This window comes from Mustela erminea, chromosome 2 (assembly GCF_009829155.1).
Source record: "Mustela erminea isolate mMusErm1 chromosome 2, mMusErm1.Pri, whole genome shotgun sequence".
Taxonomy (NCBI): Eukaryota; Metazoa; Chordata; class Mammalia; order Carnivora; family Mustelidae; genus Mustela; species Mustela erminea.
Window position 1 is genome coordinate 11,008,999 of NC_045615.1, and position 24,042 is coordinate 11,033,040.

General features: G+C 35.0%; 1 protein-coding gene across 5 annotated transcripts; it reads left to right on the forward strand.

Annotated features, from left to right (window-relative positions):
- The first annotated feature begins 163 nt into the window (after positions 1–163).
- Positions 164–23,906, forward strand: CEP44 (centrosomal protein 44). Of its 5 annotated transcripts, XM_032332231.1 has the most exons (13): positions 165–522; positions 1,769–1,878; positions 2,767–2,798; positions 7,606–7,744; positions 10,535–10,682; positions 11,803–11,949; positions 12,304–12,426; positions 15,491–15,661; positions 16,669–16,875; positions 17,956–18,031; positions 22,502–22,626; positions 22,880–22,917; positions 23,690–23,906. In XM_032332231.1, exons 4-13 carry the CDS (start codon positions 7,656–7,658, stop codon positions 23,730–23,732), a joined length of 1,167 nt encoding a protein of 388 aa, XP_032188122.1. In that variant the 5' UTR covers positions 165–522; positions 1,769–1,878; positions 2,767–2,798; positions 7,606–7,655; the 3' UTR covers positions 23,733–23,906. The 5 variants fall into 5 exon arrangements, with proteins under 5 accessions (XP_032188125.1, XP_032188122.1, XP_032188123.1 ...); XM_032332232.1 differs by lacking the exon at positions 1,769–1,878; XM_032332230.1 differs by lacking the exons at positions 1,769–1,878; positions 2,767–2,798.
- Positions 23,907–24,042: the final 136 nt, after the last annotated feature.

Sequence of the window (24,042 nt, forward strand, 5' to 3'; positions counted from 1 at the left end):
GGGTCTTTACGATTCGGTATAGATTCTCCGTTTCTCACATCGCATCCCGAGCCACTTTAAGCATCAACACTAGAAAAACTTTTAATCTGAAATTTGCGGTCGGACTGGCTGTTGAAAATCCTCTCCGCAGAGTCAAGTTTCCTCAGCGGTCTGGACAAATGTGGTGTGGAATCTGCAGCGAGGAATCGTGAAGCACCGAGGAGCTGGCTGCTTTGAAGGTCTTCCCGCGGCGCGTGGCGGGCTTTGACCCACTGTTTAAATACCAACGGTCGACTCGAGGGGTGCGCGGAGGTGCAGGTGTCCGGCTGCAGCGAGTAGCTGCTGGAGGCTGGGCTCCGGTGGCTATCTCTGGTCGCATATGCTACCTCCCTCTCTCCCGGCTGTGAGGGGCCAGAGGCCTTCGGGGCCCTCTTTGCTTGGCGGCTGCTGGGGAAGCTGGCGAGAGTGCGCCCCAGGTTAAGCAGGGGAAGAAGCCTGTCTCTGTAGCCCTTACCGAAACCACGGAAGGGAGCAAATGACCAGGTCTGCCTTTTCATCCTTTTAAATCAAATGGAGGGAGGGGAGCCCTAGATATACCTTGCCTATAAACCCAACTGGTATAGTGTGATGATAAACAGCGAAATAGGAAGAATCGTGGCATCTAATTTTCTTAGTTTAGGGTAGGGTTGGGAAATTACTGACCGATTCCTTCAGTTGGAACCTATGAGCTGAGGAAAGGATCCTACTCCTCCGAAACGCTGAGTAGAAGAGGTCGAAGTAGTGAGTTTTTCTTGCCTGCATTTCTTTGAGTTTCCTTATATCTCTGCCTTCTAGACAACTTAACAGTTTTTCCCTCTCGCTGCGAAGAAAATCCATCTTGGCATTTTGATTCCGAAATTATGGGTACACAAGACTATTTTTCTAAAATTATCCACAAATATTTTGTATTTTGAGCAGTTTTATATGTGAACACAGCAATACTATTGAGCTATATTCTTGTCTCGGACCCCCATTGTTTTTCGCCCAATCTTCTGTGTTTTTCCTTTTCCAGACCTTTCTACGTAACTCTTAGAACAGTATTTCCCCTACTGCATTTTGAGCAAATTTCATAAACTGAACTTTACCCCTATCTACTCTATTTTTGATACACGGTTTTTAGATAATACGTAGTGTTGTAAGATATGTCACAAACTCTTAGCCATGGACTATAATCATTAAAGTCAGTGTACTTGCTTTGTTCTGAAGAAAAAAAATCACTCTGAGTTCAATGGCATTCCATTGGGAGGAATCATTTAAGACTTATAATCACAATGAGATTGAGCTAGATTAAAAATCGTAAACTGCTATTGTATACCCTTTTCACTACGTCTCCCCAATAAGTTTAGTTGAGCAGGTCTGACCTGCAGAGAAAATTCTCTGGAGGATGCTGGGAAGAAATATTGAATCCATCTTAATGGCTGAAACTGTGCTACAAGCAGAGTAATGGCTCTTTCCCCTTAACTTCTTTTAATAAGGGCTATAAAGTGAAAATATTAATATAAAGTGAAAATATTAATCCTTTTTTAAAAAGTAAGTTATTTTTTATTTCTGAAAGTACTGTGCTAAAATGTGCATGACTTGTAGATTGTCTTAATATCTTGGTTTTAGTGTTTTTCAGTTTCATAGTAGATTTAGCAAAGTCTCATGAAAATGTAGAATAGTGGCTATCATTTTTTTGTATAATACTCACTTCTTTTTAATCCCTTTATTTTTTCTATCCTGTTCTATTATTTACCTCCTTCACCTACAGATCCAACCTGTATTTGTATCTTACTCTTCTTCAAAAATATTTATTCTGCTGATACTGAAGAGGATGTGTTCCAAGGACATACTTTGTTGTCAGAAAGTCCATTATCAGAGGTAGAAATAATATGAGACATTGATCTATGTTCCAGGACTTCAGAGAAGGGAAAGACACCATAAAGTGCTAAGTAAAACAAAATTACATGTACTAAAAACATGGAATATATATTTGGAAGAATTAAAGTCTACAGAGGGAGATACAATTTATATTAAAGTTACAGAATGTCTTAGGAAAAGGTACCCCTAGAAGAGTCATATTAAGATAGGTGGGTCTGGAACTTAATACAATAGTTACTATATTGGCCAGTGGCAGTACCTAAGAATACATATATTTTGCAGTTACAACCAGATTAATTCCCACTTCATCTTTCCCAGGAAAGTAAAGGCTGGTCTTGGGAAGTCCTTTCTTACTGCTTTCTTATGTCCATCTATCCCTGAGTCATCTTAAAAGATATTTAATAAGGCTTATTTTCTTGGCTAATGTTTTGTATAATGTGATTTCAGGATCACTTCTTTTTCCTGTTATCTCCCATTTGGCAGACATTCCCTCTACCTAAAAATGTGAATATTTAGTAGTAATTGATTAACTGAAAAATACTGACTAGAATCCATGCATGAGCATATAAATTATACTCAATAACCTTTTCTTTACTATGTTCCTAAAGGAGAGGAGTCTTGGAACAGGAAGGTACTGTGTTCCTAAAGAGGGGGGGAAGCAGAATTTGGTGGCCATGGGCTTAAAATAGAAAGCCTACTAAATTTGGGATTTGCAAATTGCTGACCTTATTACCTCTAGTTATACATAAATACAGAGAAAGTGTGTAAGGGAATATTTTGTATCCTGTGCAACTGCTAGAATGTTGACTGGGGAAGAAGATTATACTAACTCTACCTGATTTATGAATTGTTCTGTTTGTTTTTAATGTCAATGACTTCATTTTAAAGGAGCTTCATTCCCAGAGGATTCATTATTCAAGGTATTGTTATATATTTTCCTTCTATGGAGTGTCCATGGACAGTTACAAATAGATCTTTTTAAGTGTGTTATTGGGCACTGCCTTACTGATTGACTAAACTTAGTTTAGAAGCCTTTTAGCTCTTTCTAGCAGATTCTTAACCATTTAATTACCTATCAATATTTATTTATTATATGAACCTCTTTTGAGAATAATCTTCGAGAATCTAATGAAAGCCCTGCACCATGCAATGAGTCATTTAAAAATATAATCTTATGGTGTTTTCTTTGGAATTTAAAATTTACAAATTTTATATTTAATATTTACAAATATTTAATATTTACAAATATTGTTTCTGTCTTTTGGTGCAGATATACATACCATACTGTTTCATACATATGTTCTCTGGAGTTGTATTCCTGTTTCATAGGCCCTTTATATGTCAGCTTTAGTAGATAGCACCATAAAGTTTTCTAAAGTAATTATACTTATTTACCCTTCCAGAGCATTGTATGAGTTTCATATGTTCTGTAGTTTCACATTTTGGATTTAGTTTGGAATTTCCTAATGATAAATAAGATTGCATATCTTTTCACATATTTACTCTTGTGAAGTTCTTGTTCGGGTCTCTTTCCCGTTTTCTATTATTGTCTTTCCTTTTCGTATTGCTTTGAAGGGAATTATTTATATATTCTAGATATGAATTTCTTTTGTTGGTTTTATAGTTCTATAGAAACATTTTCTCTCAGTGGTTTATCTTTCTACTCTCTTGAAGGTGTCTTTTGATGAACAGAGTTGCTAATTTTAATGTGATTCATCTTAACAGTTATAAGAAATCTTTCTCTACCTAAAGATCAAAGATAGTCTTCTCTATGATCTCCAGCAAGCCTGGTTGTCTTACATTTTATATTTAGATCTTCAACAAACCTGGAATTAATTTGGTAAAAGATATGAGGTACCATTTACATCAGGGGTCAAGATTTATTTATTCTATCTGGGTATTAAGTTGATACAGTACCATTTATTGAAAAAGACCGTCTTTTCTCCAGGCTACTCAGCATCAACTTTGTTATAAATCTAGTGTCAATATAAGCATTGTCTTTTTCTGGACTCTTCTGTTCCATTGTTTTATTTGTACATTTTCACTAATTCCAAATGTAACTTTATAATGAGTCTTGATATCCAGTGGTTAAGTCCTCCAATTTTGATTTTTATCAAGATTGATAGTTATCCTTTATCTTTTGCATTTCTGGATACATTTTCAAATCAGCTTGTCAATTTCCATTAAAAAAAAGAAAACCTTGAGAGTTTTTTTGGAGGGGGAAATTCATTGAATCTGTGGATCAATTTTTTGAGTCTTCCAATCCTTAAAGAAGTTGTATATTTTTTCTATTTATTGCTTCTTTAATTCATCTCAGTAAAGTTAGGGTTTTTTGTTTTGAGGTCTTATACTTCTTTTCTAGATTTATTCACATGTTTGTGATACTTTTGAGGCTACTTGATTTATACATAGAAATCTGTTTTTAAAATTATACAATTACTTGAGGGATACAGAGAAGTACAACTAGTTTTTATGTATTGGCCTTCTATCCAACAATCTTGCTAAATTCACTTATTTCTTTTGGACTCTTTTATTATATACAGTTATGTCATCTGTGAATTAGGACAATATTATTTCTTCCTTTTTAGCATTTATTCCTTTTATATATTCTTCTTGCATTTTAGTACTATCTGTGACCTCTAGTACAAGGTTAAAGAGAGATGATGGGAGGGAACAAAATTCATTCTCAGTCTCGGGAAGAAAGTTTCCTTTATTTCACCATAAAGCCTGATGTTTGCAGTAGGTTTTTGTTTGTTTGTTTTTTGGTAGATATCCTTTATCAAATGCACACAATTCCTTCTTTTCTAATGTCCTAAGAATTATATTATGAGTGAATGTTGAATTTTATGAAATATATTGATAGGATAACACTTTCTCTTTTACTTGTTAATACACTGACATTATAGTAATTCATTTTTTGTTTTGCTTATACTTTGGATTATAGTCCAATAGTATTCAGTTTATTTTGTCCTTCAGATAGTTTTACTTTTGACCATTGGGAACTGTTTCATTTGTCTCCTGTGTCCTGTTGACATACCCCCCATATTGGGATTGGTTTATTTTGTGTATACTTTCTCACTTTCTGGAACTATGTAATACTTTAGACTCATCTTGTATATGTTCTGTCCCAGCCTTAGAATTTACCATTTCTACAGGGAGTCCTGGTTGCTTTTATTGGAGAACATTATACACACTAAGATTTGAATGTGAGGTGTGTGCTCTTTACTGCTGGGGTGTTGTTGCTTTTAATCACTTTCAGCTGGAAGAGGAAGGCAATACGTATATATACTAGCTGTCTATATGCACTTATGGAGAAATACTTCAGTATATAACTGTTTGTATCTATATTAAGCTGAACATGAGTTCATACTGGAATTTTCTAACTAATGCATTAGGCAGGCATGGCTCATTCTAGTCTCTTCTGTTTACTGATCTATAAATTCCTACTCTAGCAATAAGAAACGTTACTTCTGTTCTGCCTTGTTTTACTTAATTTTTCAGTTCCCAGTGTGTGTTACTGGAATTGTAGTAACTCATGCACAGATGTATCAGAATTAATGCATAAGTAAATGGGAAACAACTTTCTAAACTTACATATAGTTTATAAACCAGCATACAGTGTTTATATGCAAGTGGTTTTGTCTTTAGCCTTGCACTCATTTCCAAAGTTACTTAGTTAACATCTTTTCCATGCATCCTCTTCTATGAGGTTTTTTCCCAGCTTCTAAATGGTTTTTTAAAGGTTGCATACATTAGGGTTCTCTTTGTGCTATCCTGTTTTATAGGTTTTGACAAATGCATACTGTTGTGTATATACCACTGCAGTATCATACAGAATACTTTCACTACTCTAAAAAATTTCCCTACGTTTACTTATTCAGCCCTCTCTTCTCCTTCCCTCTGAGTCCTTGGGGGGGTGTATTGTTTTCACTTTCACTACAGTTTTGCCTTTTCCAGAATGTCATATAATTAAGATCGTACAGTATATAATCTTTTCAGACTGGTTTCTTTCACTTAGGAAGATGCACTAAGGTCCATCCATGTCTTTTTGTCGCTGCTCATTTCCTCATTGCTGACTTAATATCCTGTTGTATGGATGTACCACGATTCTTTTCATCGATTCACCAATTGGAGGACATTTTGGTTGCTTTCACTTTTTGGTGATTATGAATAGAGCTGCTATAAACATTCGTGTGCAGGATGTTATAGGTACATACTTTTTAAGTTTGATTTGGTTAATACCTTGTTTACCTGATTGCTGATTGTATTGGTAAGACTATTTAGCTTTGTATCTGCTAAACTGCCCTCCAAAATGACTATACCATTTACATTTATTCCAGCAATACGTGAGAGTTTCTGTTGTTCCATATCCCATATGCATTTGGTATCATCAGTTTTTTGGATTCTAGCCATTATAATAGGTCTCTTTCTTTCTTTTTTTAAATTTGCAATCACCTAATGATATGTAAGACTGAGCATCTTATATGATTATTGTTATCTGTATGTGTTCTTTGGTGAGATGAATGTTCAGATATTTTGCCTATTTCTTAATTGGCTGGGTTTTTTTTTTTTTCTTGCTCCTATAGGAGTTATTTGTATATTTTGGGAACAAGTCTTTTATTCAATATGTATTTTTGTAAGTATTCTCTCCCAGTCTGTGAACTATCTTTTCATTCTCTTGACAATGTCTTTTTTAGGAAAGAATTTTTAAAATTAAGTGAAATACAACTTATTTTTTAAAAATTTGATGATGATCTGATATTATCTAAAAGCTCATTGGTAATCCTGGGGAAGCAGAGAGATAGTTGCCTAGCTGAACCAAGTATGTGGGATGGGGTATGGGGGGAGAGAAAATAAAAATCTAGGGTTTAGCAGCTCCTACATGGACTTTCAAATAATCATCCTTATTTCAACCCCCTTTGCCTTACCCCTTAGCCTTTCATAAGCATTAGAGGCCCTTCATTTCTGGACTTATCTTGCGGCTGTTTGTTTCCTCTTAAATGGGCAGATAAAATTAGCCTGTCTACTTTGCTAGGTTGGTTTTCACTTAATCATCTGCTTTCCATCTTCCAAAACTTTGTTGATACTTTCTGTCATGTGGAATCCCCTCTAATTCATTTTGCCCTGTTGAGTGTATATAGTTTTTAATCATTTACTTTCATTTTAGTGATGTTAAACAAAAGAAATAAAGATAACATGCATTTAATCTGCCATATTTTACAAGCATTTCTAATTTTTTTTTTTTTTTACTAATCTATTTTTATTTTTTAAACAAAACATCTTATTGGCAACTATATGAGATCAAAGCCCTGGGAATAATGACTAAATCTGTAATAAATTCCTTTGTCTTCATTTTTTACTGATCTTATTATGTAACCATTATAAGCATCTAAGATAGTCATTGATGGAGATTATTTTAGGTTGATTTCTCTCCCCAAATGGTACTTTGTTAAAAATAAACTATTAGGGAGACTATCATGAGACACATTGTAAGAATATGAACATAAGGCAAACTTTCTTTTTTTGTAAGGAAAAAGTATTTGGGGAAAATGCATTATCTTACATTTGGGAATATACTGTAGATAGACGATAGCACTGGACCAGTAGGGAAGATGTTAGTGGAGAAATAGCTAAGATAAGTATAGTAAGTGCGTGTAAGAGATGTGAACAAAATATAAAAGATTCAGAAATAGACTTAACCAGTGTTTTATGGATTTTTATTTTTAGGTGAAATATTAGAGTATTTCAAAAGCTGGAGCCGAATATAATGTTAAATAATGGCAACAGGTGACTTAAAAAGAAGCTTGCGGAACCTAGAACAAGTTCTTCGTTCACTAAATTATCCTCAAGAGGTGGATTGTGTTGGGTGAGCTATATATCAAACTTAATTTGTGTTCTTTTTGATAATGATTTGAATTAAGATTGGACATTGAGGGTGTATCTAAGTGGAGACAGGTTTTACTGGGTTGTTTAAAACATTTTCCTTGAAATGATTAAAATATTTTAGAAGGCAGGGAATTATAGGATTTTTTTGCTAAGTATGAGTCAGTGAAAAATTATAACTCAAGAGGTTTAAAACACCTTTTAGAAGTAGAACCACGAAATACAGCTGTACAAGGTATGGTTTCTGTACAACTTGTAAACTCATTAAAGTATAATGGATCTCATTAATTAAATAATTTTCTATCCTCTCACATTCAGTTAGATGGTATTTTTGATTTGGAAGATTCTAGTTGATGGGTTTCTTATGACAACTTACACCACATGCTAAGACTGTTATTAAGCTAACTCATTTAATAGACCCCACTTGAACCTTTTGCTGTAGTTTTCACTTTCCAAATATGACTTACTTGCTTTTATAGTATGTAGCAACTTGCATTTCTTCTATATTCATGCTGATCTAAATATGGTACTCTCATCATCTACCCCTTCATATTTCTTTTCTCCTCTTACCTGGGATTATTGATTAAAAGTATTCCCCACTATGGGGCGCCTGGGTGGCTCACTCGTTAAGCATCTGCTTTTGGCTCAGGTCATGATCCCAGGGTCCTGGAATTAAGCCCCACGTCTGTCCAGCTCCCTGCTGAGCGGGAAGCCTTCTTCTCCCTCTCCCAATCCCCCTCCTCGTGTTCCCTCTCTTGCTGTGTCTCCCTCTGTCAAATAAAGTATTCCCCACTAGAATATAAGCTGAAGACTGGGACTTTGTTTTGTTCACTGCAGTATCCCCACATTTAGAATTGTGCCTTTAGAGCTAACTAGACATTCAATGAATAAGTGTCAAGTGACAAGTCCAGATTAACTATATGTTCAAATAGTAGAGTAAAATTAGTTAAAACAGTAAAAAAAGAGAATCTTAGAATAATGTGCTTTACATGTAAGGGTGGATGTTCTAGGGGTGTGCTTTACGTATACATGTGGATGGACCATAGGGAGAGCTAACCCCAAGAGATGGCAAAATGAAAGGATAATGAAGACCATGGGAGAAAGTTGAGCTCTAAAGACCAATTCCAGGCCTTCTGTGTGAGAATCAGAAGTTGCTCCACAGCATGTACCGATCAGATCCTGCTTCCTTAACACAGAGACATGCTATGTTGTTGTCTCGCTGAGACTTAACCAGTTTGAATAGCCACATTTTCTTCTTCCTATTTGAAGCATCATTTTAAGATACATTCTGGATACGAATACTTAGAAAATGAACCAATTATTCTCCTATCTTTTGAGTTTGGAATTTAATATTTGATTTTCTAGCTGACTCAGGAGTATCATTAAGAATAATAATTTTTAGACTGTTTCACAACATAGTACTCTGCAGGGTCTTTTGAAATAAATCACACTACTTGCAGCTGCTTATTCAGGGTGCCCCCCCTCACCACATACACACTCCACCACATGTGTTTTGATTCTTATATTTCTTACTCATTTTTAACCTTTTTCTCAGCATCTCCTGTTTGTTAGTCTACTAGTTTATAATAACTGTTTATTATTATTTCTAATCAAATTCCCTAGAAACTAGATAATCAAGATTTTTGAATTAAAACAAGTGGTATTAAATGTAGACCCTGGCTGTCTTCTAGTTTAATGTGCATAAAATGGACAGATTTTGCTGTTCAAAAGTATTATTTTCATTTCCTATTTTCCAAGGTTGCTAGAATAGTTTTCTCATTGGGTAGAGTATTATCATATGCATAAATGTAAAAGAAACAATTATATTTGTCCTGAAAAATAAAATGTTATTTTATCATTGTATACTTGTTCTCTGTCTTTTAAAAAAGTTTCAGGTGAGGATGGGGAAATTTATGTATGTCTTGAATTTTGTGGAAAACGAATGTTTTCTATAAGTGCATTTTTACTTCAGTCGAACACATATAACTGGCTAATTGAAGAAATACCTCCTTGCTTTGTTGTGGGAGAATCAGTGAAGGTACTTCACATTGAGAAAATAAGGTCCACATGTAGACAAGTAGAAAAGAGTACAAGACAGAGCATAAGGCATCAGACACTGAATGCCCTGGGACTCATTCTGTGAGATATCAGTGTGGATCAGAAAATTGAGGGTGGCTCTCTGGGAGGCTTGAGATCTGCCAAATAGTTCATAAGAGGGAATAACAGGCCAAGAAGAATGGGATACCTTTCTAGGCTGGAGAAATTAGCATACTCTGCCAAGGCACAGATTTCTGCTGAGCTTGATACAAGTGGAGGATTGCAAACTAATCGGCCGAGTTACAGTAGATGCTTTTTCCAGCCCTGTTTCCCCTCTGTAACGTAGAATTCATAATATTTTACCCTTGCAGGTTTATTATAAAGAGCAAATGAGGTAATATAACAAGTGTTTGCAAGTATATTCAAGTGGTATATTTGTTTAATTAGAGAAAATGGACTGAACCAGTAAGGCTAAGCTTTGGAAACTCAAATACTGTGGTATATAGACTATACTATTACTAAAGAGTTAACTGTTTAAGTAAATGAACTTATTTCATAGTAACTTGGCTATAGTGAGTTAGAGTAGGAGATGGAATCTAAAGGGTTTTGTGTATCTCCTAATTATTTGGCTGTAGTGTTAATTTACAAATTATTGACACCATATTTTATATTCCCTTTCTTATCTGAGTTTGTGGTATTATGCTCATTAAATATCTTTCCCTTTTCTCCTGAACAGTTTGGTAAAGGGAGATACAGCAGCATCTTTGCCCATCATCAGCTATTCCCTTACCTCATATTCACCTTATGTAGCAGAACTTCTGATGGAATCCAATATAGAGCTCATAGCGAAGAATGACTTGCGCTTTATAGATACCGTCTATAAGGTATTTTTTAGTTCATGAAATAATTCTTTCAGAAGTCATTGAATGTTTTTTTTTAAGAGTAATGTTTTATAACCCCTTAATTATATGTGAACCACATCTATTTGACAGTATTTTGATATGTATTTCTCATTTAGACGCAGTCCCTATTATAATCAAGATAATTTAAGTTCCCATTATGTTTTATAATCTAATAAGTGGCAGTTGATAAAAACTTGTCATTGGTTACCATTTGCTCTTTTTATATCAGAATTTTAGTAAAATTTGGCATATCGGCAGAATTTAGAAATGTGACTTTATTGAGTAAAATTTGTAGTTTATAGAATTATAATTACCATAATTAGTAAGAGGAAACTACAGCTTTGAGATTTTATGTTCATTGATGTCTGGGACTATGTCTTATACCTAGTCCAGTATCTATATTTATACTGTATGTACACTGAACTTATCACGATTAAAAAATACCTCCATATTATCATTAATTTTTACTCAAGCACTGGTTTTCTCACTTCTGTTAAAACAACAAAACCCATTTATCAAATCTAATTTTTTATAAATAACAAATTGCATTTGATGAAATGGTACCTTTTATATGTAGAGTCTCTTTTTAGTCTTCCCTGTCTTTGACTCTAACCCCAGCAAACTTCCATGGAAACCTAAGAGGCACTTCTAAGAAATCCTAGGGTTCTACAATATAGGCTTTGAAAAATGCTGGACTAGTCTATTTCTTTTACTTTACAAACGAGACATTGAAACACAGAGACCCACTGACCATGTTGTGGAGGAATTAAATTATGATTTTTGTGACATCTGGTATGGTATTATTCTTTATTATCTAGTAAGTTAAGGAGTTTTCTAGTACCAATGAGGCTATTTGAACTTTTTGATCATTGTCTATATTTTTTCATCTGCCTAGACAGTCATCTATTCTCTGCTACTTCCTAACTAGCTGTTTCCTATGTAAATACCTATCTCCTACCTATGACTCATATTACCCCTATGAATCTCTTTAATACCCTTAATCTAATGGCTTGGTCCTTCTTTTCCTCTCAAAGGTGTTATTACATTCCTGACTGGGTGGCCATTTATGATTTTTGGATTTTGGTCTATTCCCTCTTTACAGCTTCTTCGTGATCAATTTAATTATAAACCAATCTTGACAAAAAAGCAGTTTCTCCAGTGTGGATTTGCAGAATGGAAAATTCAGATTGTTTGTGATATTTTGAATTGCGTGATGAAAAAGCACAAGGAATTGAGTAGTCTTGAGAAGGTAATTTTGTTAATTGATTTTAACTTACTCCAAGTAGCCCACTATTTTAATGTATGAAGTCAGTACCCTAGATAGCAAACTAACACAGATGTACAGTTACTGGATAATCGTACACCTGAATGTTTGCTTTAAATACTGGTCACTTGTTTTTACACATTTGTGACTTTGAGCTACTAGTCCTAAGCTAACTGTTCTGACAGCACATTTTCTTCACATCTTAGTTTTCAAAAGACATGTATGTCTCATTAGTTTCTTATCATTTGGCAGCTGTATTTCATATATGAAAATTTAAATAATATAATTTAAATATATGTCAGCTTTCACATAAAGTCTTAATATTTTATTTTTTTTAAGATTCCCTCACAACAGAGAAAGAAAGTCAGTTCTGTTAAGTCAGAACCTTCTTCAAGCACTGAGAAGACATCTACAGAACCTGTTGGCATTGACATCACTGGCAGGTTTATGACTTCAGGAAAGGTAGGAAAATAGAAAGAAAATGTGTCAGTGCTAAGAATTATCTACCTAATTAATCAGTGTACGAGTTTCACTTTTCTGACTAGTAGCTAGCCTAGTAAAACATTTTAGTCGGGGGCGCCTGGGTGGCTCTGTGGGTTAAGCCTTTGCCTTCAGCTTAGGTCATGGTCTCAGGGTCCTGGGATCAAGCCCCTCATTGGGCTCTCTGCTCAGTGGGGGCCTGGTTCTCCCTCTCTCTCTCTGCCTGCCTCTCTGCCTACTTGTTATCTCTCTTTCTGTCAAACAGATAAATAAAATCTTTAAAAAATAATCAGATATAGTAAAAGATTTTTAACAACGTATACCATATTATCCAGAGGACAGTCCTCACATTTTAAGAGGTTAGAGTTGTAAAATTGACGAATGTTTCTCTTTATGTTTCGAATGCTTACTTCTGTCTCATTGCCCAGGTAGAATAACAGTGATTTGGGAAGGCTATGTTATGTGGTCTTGACATGTACTCTTAATTATGTATCTAGTTTTTTGAAAACATGGGAATGTTTGAAGAGCATACCATTACTTATAGTGATAGGTTATGATGATTCATTTGCATATGTTCATATTTTTATACCAGGGGTATATATTATCCAGTGATTGATAGTCCCTACACATATAATCTGGTTTTGGGTTAGGTTTTTGAACATTTTTTTTTGTTGTTAATAAATAACCTACCCTTGTCTCCTTCGAGCACTAGTGGATGAATGAATCTAATGCCTTTAGAGATAGCTTTTCTATCTCCAAGAGACATTGAGGCCAAAATATTACTTTATAACAATTAGTATATTTTCAGCTGTCTTTCACTTTGGGCAAACCATTTCTGAAATTGAAAGATAGAATATCAAATAATCAAGGTGTAATTAGGTCAAAGATATGAATAGTTTCTGGCTGAGATAAAATATAACCATTTTGCAACATGTAAAAGAGCAATAAGAAAAGGAATTAAAAGACACATTGTTTCTGAATAAGTGCCCATACTTCTTGTAAACTTGAATCTCTAACTTATCTAACTCTTGTTAGTTTTATATGATTTTATTTTCTAATTTCTAAATGGTTTATATACATAGTGTCCCTCTCCAACTAGAATTTATATGAACAGGAATTTTATTATACAGCTTTTTTTGTAACCTTCCTGTGCTTAGCACAGACATTGTAAGCACTTACTAAGTATGAGCTGATCAAACTAAATATATTTTTCAATCTTCTATTTCAGTTTTGGGGCTGAATAATGATCTAAATTGCCCCTATAAGGTGCAAAACTTAAAGGCATTAAGTTTATTTTAGTTTTCTTAGAACAAAGTATTTTTTGTCATCAATAAAAATTATTTATTTATTTATTTATTTAGAAAGATTATTTATTTATTTATTTGTCAGAGGTGGGGGGTGCACAAGAAGGCAGAGTGGCAGGCAGAGGCAGAGGGAGAAGCAGGCTCCCTGACGAGCAGGGAACCTGATGCAGGGCTCGATCCCAGCACCCTGGGATCATGACCTGAGCCAAACGCAGCTTAACCGAGCCACCCAGGTCTCCCTATTAATCAAAATTTAATCAGTGTCCCAGATCTTTAATTAACAGAAATTTGAGTAAATTTTAAAAGTATTCCAACTTAGAAAAGTTGGAAATAAATAATCTTTCCAACTTAGAAAAGTTTGAGTCACTACTTTATGGGTAGAGATTGAGTCAGTACTAAAGCAAATGGTTTCTTTTCCCAGTATCTTCTCTGTAGAGTATGATTTGTGAATTCTATCGTACATTATATGACATCTTTGTGGTGCATATGCAGTCTGTCTGTAGTAGAGGAAGTAGGCAGAAAAGGCTTGTGTGAGTGCGTAGTTTGACCTCATGCCTTATTCTTAGGACTTTCTCTTTGTCATTATTAAGTTTGAATTATTAGATGAAGGTCTAATATTTTCTGGCTTGTTTATTAGAAAAAAAATTGCAATGGTCCCCTTCACGGAGCCAGTTCTTGATTATTTATATGTAAATTATGTGGCAACCTATTATGGGATGTTCCAAACATTCATAAAAGTACTCATTCCCAGGGAGCCTAGGTAGGTCAGTTGGTTAAGCATCTGCCTTGGGCTTGGGTCATGATCCCAAGTCCTGGGATTGAGCCCCACATCGGGCTTCCTGCTTAGCAGAAAGCCTGCTTCTCTTTCTCCCTCTGCTTGCTACTCACCCTGCTTGCTCTCTTTCTCTCTCTGTCAAATAAATGAATAAATAATCTTTTAAAAATTACCTATTCCCACTATTAGAAGTTGATCAACCCCTCCTTAATTTTTTTTTTTTTAAAGATTTTATTTATTTGTTAGAGAGCAGGAACAGGGGGAGTAGCAGGCAGAGGGGGGAAATAGGCTCCCTGCTGAGCAAGGAGCCTGTTGTGAGACTTGATCTCAGGACCCTGGGATCATGACCCGAGCTGAAGGCAGACTCTATTTTTTTTTTTTTTTTAAGATTTTATTTATTTATTTGACAGACAGAGATCACAAGTAGGCAGAAAGGCAGGTAGAGTGAGAGAGAGGAGGAAGCAGGCTTCCTGCTAAGCTGAGAGCCCCATGTGGGGCTCAATCCCAGGACCCTAGGATCATAACCTGAGCTGAAGGCACAGGTTTTAACCCACTGAGCCACCCAGGTGCCCCAAAAGGCAGACTCTTAACTACCTGAACTACCGAGGGGTTCCAGCCTGTCCTTAATCTTGTTTCATCTTTATTGTAACCACTTTTCTAGCATCTTTCCCCCCAAATCTGAAACAATATGAGTCAAATCCCAGACATCATTGAATAGGTATTTCAGTTTTTCTGGTGTGTAAGAATGCTTTAAAAATCAGGACCACAATTTCATCACACAAAATATTAGTAATAGTAATAACAGTTTAATCAATAGTGTTTGATAGATATCTTAATATGTTATTTAAACTTTGGTAAATCTTAAAGGGAAGAAAGATATTTCTTCTGAAAAGTTATCATGTCTGTGTTTAAAATAACTTTATGAGGAAACCATTGAAGCAGCTCTGACGTATTTTCCTTTATGCAGAAAAAAGCTGTGGTGATCCGTCACCTGTATAACGAAGATGGTGTTAACATTCCTGAAGATACGATAAGTACAGTAACAGATGTTAGTGAAACATTTGATGTGTGTAACTTAAAGACTACTGAAATAGAGATTCCTGAAGTAAAGTTCCCTGAAATCAAGTCTGAACAACAAGTAAGAATTTTGTTCTTCTTTAACAGATGCAAGGATTTCTTACTTTGATGTACATGATAACTTCAGCATCTAAACTTTGGAATGCCTCTAACCTTTTGAGTCACGAATCAAAATATAACACCTTTTACCATTATTTAAGAATAAATAAGTGTACTGTATAGGATCAACAGATACTATTTGCTGCTTATGTTTAGGGTACTGGACCAGGTGTTACGGGTAAGAATTTACTGATTCAGGGAATTTACAGTCTGGTGAGAGACTGTAATATACTACTTTGTACAGTGAGGGTTCTCTGTTTATCTATGCCTGTCCTTAATGAATGGAGAAACTAGTATACTCATGCCATTTCATTTTCCTTTTTGGGCCCTCATCATCCCTCTCTCACTCTAAGAATACCTTTCCTATTACTTTATTGTCACAGACTCTATTATAGTGTCCGTGTGTGTGTCTGTTATAGTGTCTAATCTGCACTGCTCCTGCTTAAACTTTTCTTTCTTCTCTTTCTTATAACTTCTCTACATCACAGTATACAGTTGTCCCTTATAAAAATTAACACAGGGTCATGAAGCTTAATTCCTTTTTGTAGCAAACTGAACAGTCTCAATACACTGTCATTTCTTTGTCACTCCCTCTTAGCTTTGTGCTAGGAGCTATTATAAAAAAGTTCGTGACAGTTTTCTCATACCACCAGGTATTGTTCTAAGAGCTTCATGCAAATTAATTTAATCCTCACAGGAACCGCATAAAGTAGGTACTGGGTTGTTTTTTGTTTGTTTGTTTGTTTGTTTTAACATATATAAGGAAATTGAGACCCCAAGGTCATACACCTCAGATGAGGTAGTTTCAGTGTCCGAGCATTCTGTCTCTCCAGATAGCACTCAATTCTCACACTATACTGCCTGTTGTAACTACTGAGATAACACAGTGCACTGAAAAATGGGATACATTGAATTTTAAGGGAATTTTAGTTGGTGTAGTATAATTTTTAACCTCTCTATTCATTTTAGGATGTTCAAATCAATCCTGAGATTACTGCGCTACAGACTATGCTTGTTGAATGCCAAGAAAAGCTTCAGAAACTGACTTTGGTAGAGAGTAGATTAGACTCTTTAGAAGAAAAAATGAAAGGAAAAGTGATGGTAAATGAAAAAACGTGGACTAATCTTCTAAGTCGTATCACTCTTCTTGAAACAGAAATGCTTCTGTCTAAAAAGGTATTTTCTTTCCTTAACATTTCTAGGATCTCAGATACAATTAAGTTTTCATTCATTGTAAAGTGTGTATTCTTTTTAGAAAAGCTAATTATGATAATATTAAGGTAGTGGATACTTAGTTGAAATGAGGCTCTGTTTAGATACAGCCTATTTTGTTGCTGTTGTGGTTATTGTTTTTCTCTTTATCAACTAAGATAACCTAGCAAGACTCTCTAGCTTCCGCTTTCAGAGCTGTTAATACTTGAACAGCTCTAAGCATTTAAAATAAGGTAGGACTGGGGCGCCTGGGTGGCTCAGTGGGTTAAGCCGCTGCCTTCGGCTCAGGTCATGATCTCAGGGTCCTGGGATCGAGTCCCGCATCGGGCTCTCTGCTCAGCAGGGAGCCTGCTTCCTTCTCTCTCTCTCTGCCTGCCTCTCTGCCTACTTGTGATCTTTCTCTGTCAAATAAATAATAAATAAAATCTTTAAAAAAAATAAATAAATAAATAAATAAATAAAAATAAAATAAGGTAGGATAATGTTTGATTTTCTTTTTAAAGATTTTATTTATTTATTTGACACACAGAGAGAGAAATTACAAGTAGGCAGAGAAGCAGGCAGAGAGAGAGCGGGGAAGCAGGCTCTCCTCCGAGCAGAGAGCCCGATACGGGACTCGATCCCAGGACCCTGAGACCATGACCTGAGCCGAAGGCAGAGCCTTAACCCACTGAGCCATCCAGGCGCCCTAATGTTTGATTTTTATGAGAAGCTTGAGATTATATTCTTTAATAGCCTAAATGGCCTATTTTTATGGGGAAAAGAAAAAATGGACAGGAAAAATTAAAATCATGACTTCCTGTTTTTATTCATTTACTCTGATCAAATTATAAATTTCATAGAAACGGTTAACCAAATTTGCCATGGTCTTATCAAATCTAAGAAATTTGTTTTTTTATTTACTTAGGATTTCAATTTCTGGTTCAGTTAAAAATGTTTAAACATTCATTATGTCATCTTTATATCTATGCTTAACAGCAAGAATATAAAACGAGTACATTTTTCTCTCCATTTTATTCTAAATACTAATCTTTATTATTCTAGAATAATGAATATATAGACTTCAGTGAAATGAATGAAGACTACGAATCTAGTAACGACATGGATATTCTGAGTCCTGGTAAGTTCTAATGTTATGGCAGTGGTATTGGTGGTATGGCAAGGAGTTTTCAGGAGGATGATTTACATAGGTGTTTGATAATTTTTATATTCCCAAGCCTTATTTTTTAGAAACTGTGGCACCCCTAGAACAAAAACAGTATTGAACTTACAGACTACTGAAGCCAAGCACTGATAAAAAAAGCCAGCTTACATATCCTATATGACATAGTGGTTTGGGCACTAAATTTATTAGACTACACATTTCAGATTTGGTAAAATGTTTCCTCTTTGCATTTGTCATTCATTTATTCAAAAAATTCCAAAGCTTAACTGTGAGGTCCTTGAAATCAAGATCTTAACCTTGTATTCTGTCTAGCAGGCAGAAAATAGGCCCGTATTTCTATCTCCAATATCTGTGTATAATAGAGCTCAATTTTTTATATAGTGAAAGAATCCTGAATGCCTGCTATTTGCAAAACCTTGCCTTTTCCTGGGATGGTAACTTAGTTGGTTAAGCGGCTCAGGTTGTGATCCCAGGTTGCTGGGATCAAATCCTGCATGGGTCTCCTTGCTCAGCGAGGAAGGAACCTGCTTCTTCCTCTATCTGCTGCTGCTCCTGCTTGTGCTTTCTGACAAATAAATAAAATCTTAAAAAAGACAAACCTTGCCTTTTCTGATTTTGCTTTTGCATTTTCATAGTTATAATTTTATTAATGTTATTATAGAACATAGCTTTAGCCCATTTAGTTAAAATATATACAAGTTTAAGCCACTGTGCTGTGACTTAGACTGATGGGCAGACAGGCCACATCTGAAATGGGTTATAGATTATGAACAAGGTAAATGTCTGGTCTCAAAGCTTATAATCCAAATGTGATCAATTAAAATAGTCAAACTTATATATAAATTCTTATACTTTGCGCCTTACATATATATGCTACATGGAAGCATATCTCAGAAGTTGAGAGCAATAATTCACTAAGCTGATTTTAGTATTAAGTTGGGAATGGTTTTGTGAAATTCCTGATTTGTTTCCCTTTTATCAGAAATAGTGTGTCCATGGCTGTAGGCATCTCTCTGTCTTGGTAAAATCAGTGAGAAGAGGTTTTTATTATGGATTGGGCTTATGTGGGGTGATTTTGGAGACAGTTTAAAGAAGCCAAGGGTTCTTCTAGTTTGGGTGCTGTCAAGAAACAGGAACAGTTTAATGACTGATAATTATCAAAGAATGAAAAAAAGAGCTGAAATTTTCAGTGGGAAAGAAGCACTCATATTAGTTGGGAGAGCACTATAGCTGGTCATTTGTGTGTTTACTTACATTCTGTCCTTGTCTATATTCATACGTGACAGCAGTCTTATTTTGTTTCATCACGGTAGTGAAGTAACTTCAGATGATGTTCATTTTCTGTGAAATTTTTTATGTTCAGGAGGGGATGCAGTGATCTAGTTGTTAATTACTAGATAGGCCATGACACTGAGGCTCTTTCTGTTTTTCCTTTGGGGTTTTTGTGTGTGTGTGTGTGTGTGCCTTTTTCCTCCCAAGAAAATAAAGTTATGATATCACAAGAGTGTGGTTCCAGTATGACTAGAAGGAAGGGTATATGTGGGTATATGAAGGAAACTGAAGCCGAAGAGTAGAAAGACAAAATCATATTTATGTGTAGATTTTTAACAAAGCTAATAATGATCAGATTTGTTTCAGGGAAAAATCATCTTAAAACAGAATAGTGATTCATTACAGGAAAGTAACACTGGGAAGGAGAGTAATTTGAAGGGTCTTTCAGTTATCTTTATTTCAGAATAATGGGGGTGTCTACCAAGGCTATGATAGAATAAAGAGGAAGTAATTTATTTAGCTGTTAGAATTGATAGGCCTTGATTGCTGATTGAAGTAGAAGTGGTGAAGGAGGAGGAAAAAGTCAAGACTGATCACTTATGTTTGACTTGTGTGGCTGGTTATACAAGTAACTATCAAAGTAACTAATTGTTACTTTAATAAAGTAGAGCATTATTAATAATAAAATAATAAAAATCAATTTATAATACAATTTATTGAATTAATGATTAATATTAAATAATATGATTTAATATAATTTATTAAATTAATAATAAAATCCTTAATAAAATAGAGAATTAAAGAGAAGGCTTGGGAAAAAATAATGAGTTCACTTTTGAAAATATTAAATTGTGTATGATACACTTAAGACAAAATATCCAGAAATCAGTTGGACATAATTTTTTCCGTGATTGGGAAGTACTAGTTTATAAATTACAGGTTTCCCTGCTATCAGAAGAGCATTACTGTGAAAACTTTCATAAGCCTAAATGGCATAAAACAAAGAAACAGTTACCACTAATTTATATAAAAATTCTTTAACCATTCCCAGACCCCAAAATGACTTCTCTTAGACTTTTCTGATACCTAAGGACACATCTTGCTAACGGAAGCACAGTTAAATTGTGATAAAGCACAGTTGCTCACAGGAGCAGTTCAGAGCTGTGGAGGCCTGGTGCTGAGCCGCTGAGTGTGTAGCTTCCAGGGAAGCCGCTTGGCGGGGCCACTCTCGCTGCTCAGGGTGTGAGGCCGCTGTAATGACTTGCTGCAAAACAAATGCTGAACACTATTTTCATTTTTCACCTTTATTCATAAAAGTCAACATCCTCCTTGATTTCTTTTGGTTAGCAAATAGATACTAATATGGGTCTTTTGTTAAAAGCAAAGTGTATAATTTGAAAACTGACAAAGTGGGAGATACCTGTATAGTTAAATGGCAAAGGACCTAACTAGTTCTCTTAATGCATTTAGGTCATAATTCTCCAAAGTTGGCAGTGAAAGCTTAATGGTCATGTGGCGAGAGTTGGCTAGAAAATCTAGATCTTAGAGTTCAGCTTTCTTCACGGAAGTCTATTAGTGGTGACTCTGAAACTCCCCTTTGGGGCCACTACTCTCCCCTTTGCTTTCTAGCCTGAGCTTAGTTACCACTCTTTTCTCAAATCTCCCATAGCACAGCTAAGAAACCATTACCTTTGTACAAGGAAGACTCTACTAGAGGCTCAGGAACGCAATAGGAAAAATCGTCACAGAAAGTAATACACACTTAGCTGATCTGGCTATCACATATGGCTGGTGTTCAGTATATGCCCCTGTAATCTCTGGAGTGCTGTATATGGCTCTCTGAATAGCCCCCTAGCCTGCCTACTACCATGTTTCTCTCATCATGAGGTACACCCTTGAAGGCTAGATAGATACCTACAAGGCTAGGCCCCAGAAAACAGAGCAGACAGAGCCATTCCTTCACCTTCTACTCTGTCTTCCCACTCTTTATTTCCTGTCCTTGGACTCAAAACCCACCTATTTTTGAACAGCTTAATTCAGAAGTGCCCTTTCAAGGACACTTCTCTCTATTCATAGAAAATAACCCAAGATTAGGGAGTGGTAGATAGAGTTCCTGCCTAGTGTCAAGTTATTACTTGAAATTACCTATTGCCAGCAGCACCTGCTAAAAGACCTGGGGGTAGCTAATCTACCATGTGATTTCGACCCAACTGGATCAAAAGTAAACACCCAACCCAGGGAATACTAATCCAAAAGGTGTTGAGCCAGATCATTTTCTCTCCCTTGGGGATTTAGAATTAGGATACTAAGTCAGTCAAATGATGTTGAGCCTGGAATGGGGTGGCCATTTTGTTTACATTCATGTTGATAAACAAGCAGAGGAATGGAGTAAGTAAGTAATAGAAGTAGACAAAAGAGCCTTTCTCCCTTTGAGATGAAAGTAAAAGTCTAGTTGTTTCTGTCCTCAGGTGGTAAAACCTTTTTCCTAAGTGAGGTTGTCTGTGTAGGCTTAAAATAAATTGTCCTATGTATACTAGCTTAAATGGGTGTCTTTTTTTTTTTTTGCCTTGATTTTGGAGCCATATGTATCTTGACTAAAACATAGGGCTGGATTTTATATTAATAGCAGCCTGTCTTATTTATGATGTTTTATAATTGATTGAGTTGTAGGAAAACTTTACCATCGTTTATTGAATGAATGGTATCAGCATACTGGAACTGGAAAGTTGTTCAGTTCTTTAGGAAAAAAACAATCTGTAAACCCCCCCTTTTTTTTCCATGCATATTTAGGATACAATGTTTCTTGATTTTCAAAAAGTACAGTCAGTGTTAGTAATAGTTACCACCACTTTAAGAAAACTATATACCTGAGTCAGTAGCTTATACTTAAAAATTGTGAACTTGCCTATTTATTCAATTGATTGCTGTGATAAAGGTAATAGTACCTTTTGGTCATTTTTATTGGCCTGTTTTGAACATCTAGATCTCTATGTCTAAGTCATTATCTTAAAAGAATAATAGAAATTTATCTGGGCCTACACTAGTAGTCATTTCATATTAAAATGTCTGTTTCTCTTCAATATATACATGAAATTTTTAGATATGACTCCACGGTGAAAGGAAAAGTTAACCTAAAAATAAATTTCTCCACAGATGGAAAAAGCAAAGAGGAGAGGCAAACAAGTATTCCTTTATCCTCTGGCTATAATACAGTGTCATCAGATTCAACTCCCAGAACCTCAGCTGGTAGTTACTGTGGTTTGAAAGAGAATTCAGAGGTAAGAAAACTGGCAACTGCTTAGATGATTTCCTTTCTAAGGTCAGAACAAGCAAGCATTAGATTTAGTTGTAGATGCCATTGACAAGAAAAAATAGTGGAACTGTAAATCTTAATCTCTCGTAAAAATTCTTTATGATAAGTAAATAGTACTTAATGCAATGTTTTAGAATGTGTTTTATATGTTCATGGTCCATCTTTGATGATGGTTTACTTTGAGAAATTGCCTAAATTTGTTGCTTTTTAAATTAAAGGAAACAACAATCCAGAAAATGGAAAGGATGAAAAAAATGTAAGTAACAGAAAGGGGCAACAGAAATTCATTTCTCTATAGGGAATTGTATAGGATTACAGTATATATGGAAAGTGCATGTGTGTTTCAAACCTTAAAGGTCTCTCAATCAGGTGTGGGATTCCCTTCAGGACTCCAGTGGGTAATAAATCCACCTACAGTTACGTGTTTGTGAGATGAGTCACTGTTTTGGTTTCCAACAAGTGATGTAAAACATTGTTAATGGAATTAATTGTGGGATTAAGCAGTGCAAAGATATTTGTGGTTGAAAGTTAATCAAGGGTATTATGTACTTTTGATAACTAATGTAGCAAAATATTTAATATATGTCGGTGGTTGGTTTGGAGACATTTTAAATATTATTAGAGTATGGCCAGTCTTTCAGACAGTTATTGGTAAAACAATACTAAAAATGATACTTGTTTCTTGTACAAATGTGAAACTACCAATGGGTATTAAAGAGCAATTAAAAGGAAATATGAAATGAACTTGTGTAAGATTATTATGAAGTCTACTACTTTAATGAACTATATCATTTTTTAAATTTGATAAGTATTAAAATAACTTGGGCTTAAGAATTAAAGACTCATAATTCACTTTGGTTGCTATTTCTCCCCTCTGGCCATAGTATATACTTAATTACTGTTTATACCTTTAAATAAGAAAAATACTGAAATTTATTTTAGGTTAAAAGCCTAATTTCAGCCACTTAAACCTATGCCTCATTATGAATTTTTTTTTTACTTAGTATGATTTATTTGTTGTATTGCAGGTTTGAAGAAACCGCAGAGTTACTGAAATGTCCAAATCACTAATTATAGAATTTTCTGCATCAACTTCTCTAGGACTTTGGCTACTGTACATATTGTATATTTTAAGAATTCTCTATAAATTTTAATATGCTACAATGTTTTTATGAAGAATTTGAATTTCATTTGGTATATGAGTTTTTTCAATATTGAATAAATACTTTTTATGCTATGATTACACTTCTTTACTCGGTTTTACTTTTTTAAGAAAAACTTATGTGCCAGTACATTTCTTTTAGAGAGTGAAGTCATTACACCACTGTGTTTTTGTGTTGACATTTGTTGGCAGTGTGCTAAGTAATATGTTTTTTAAAGT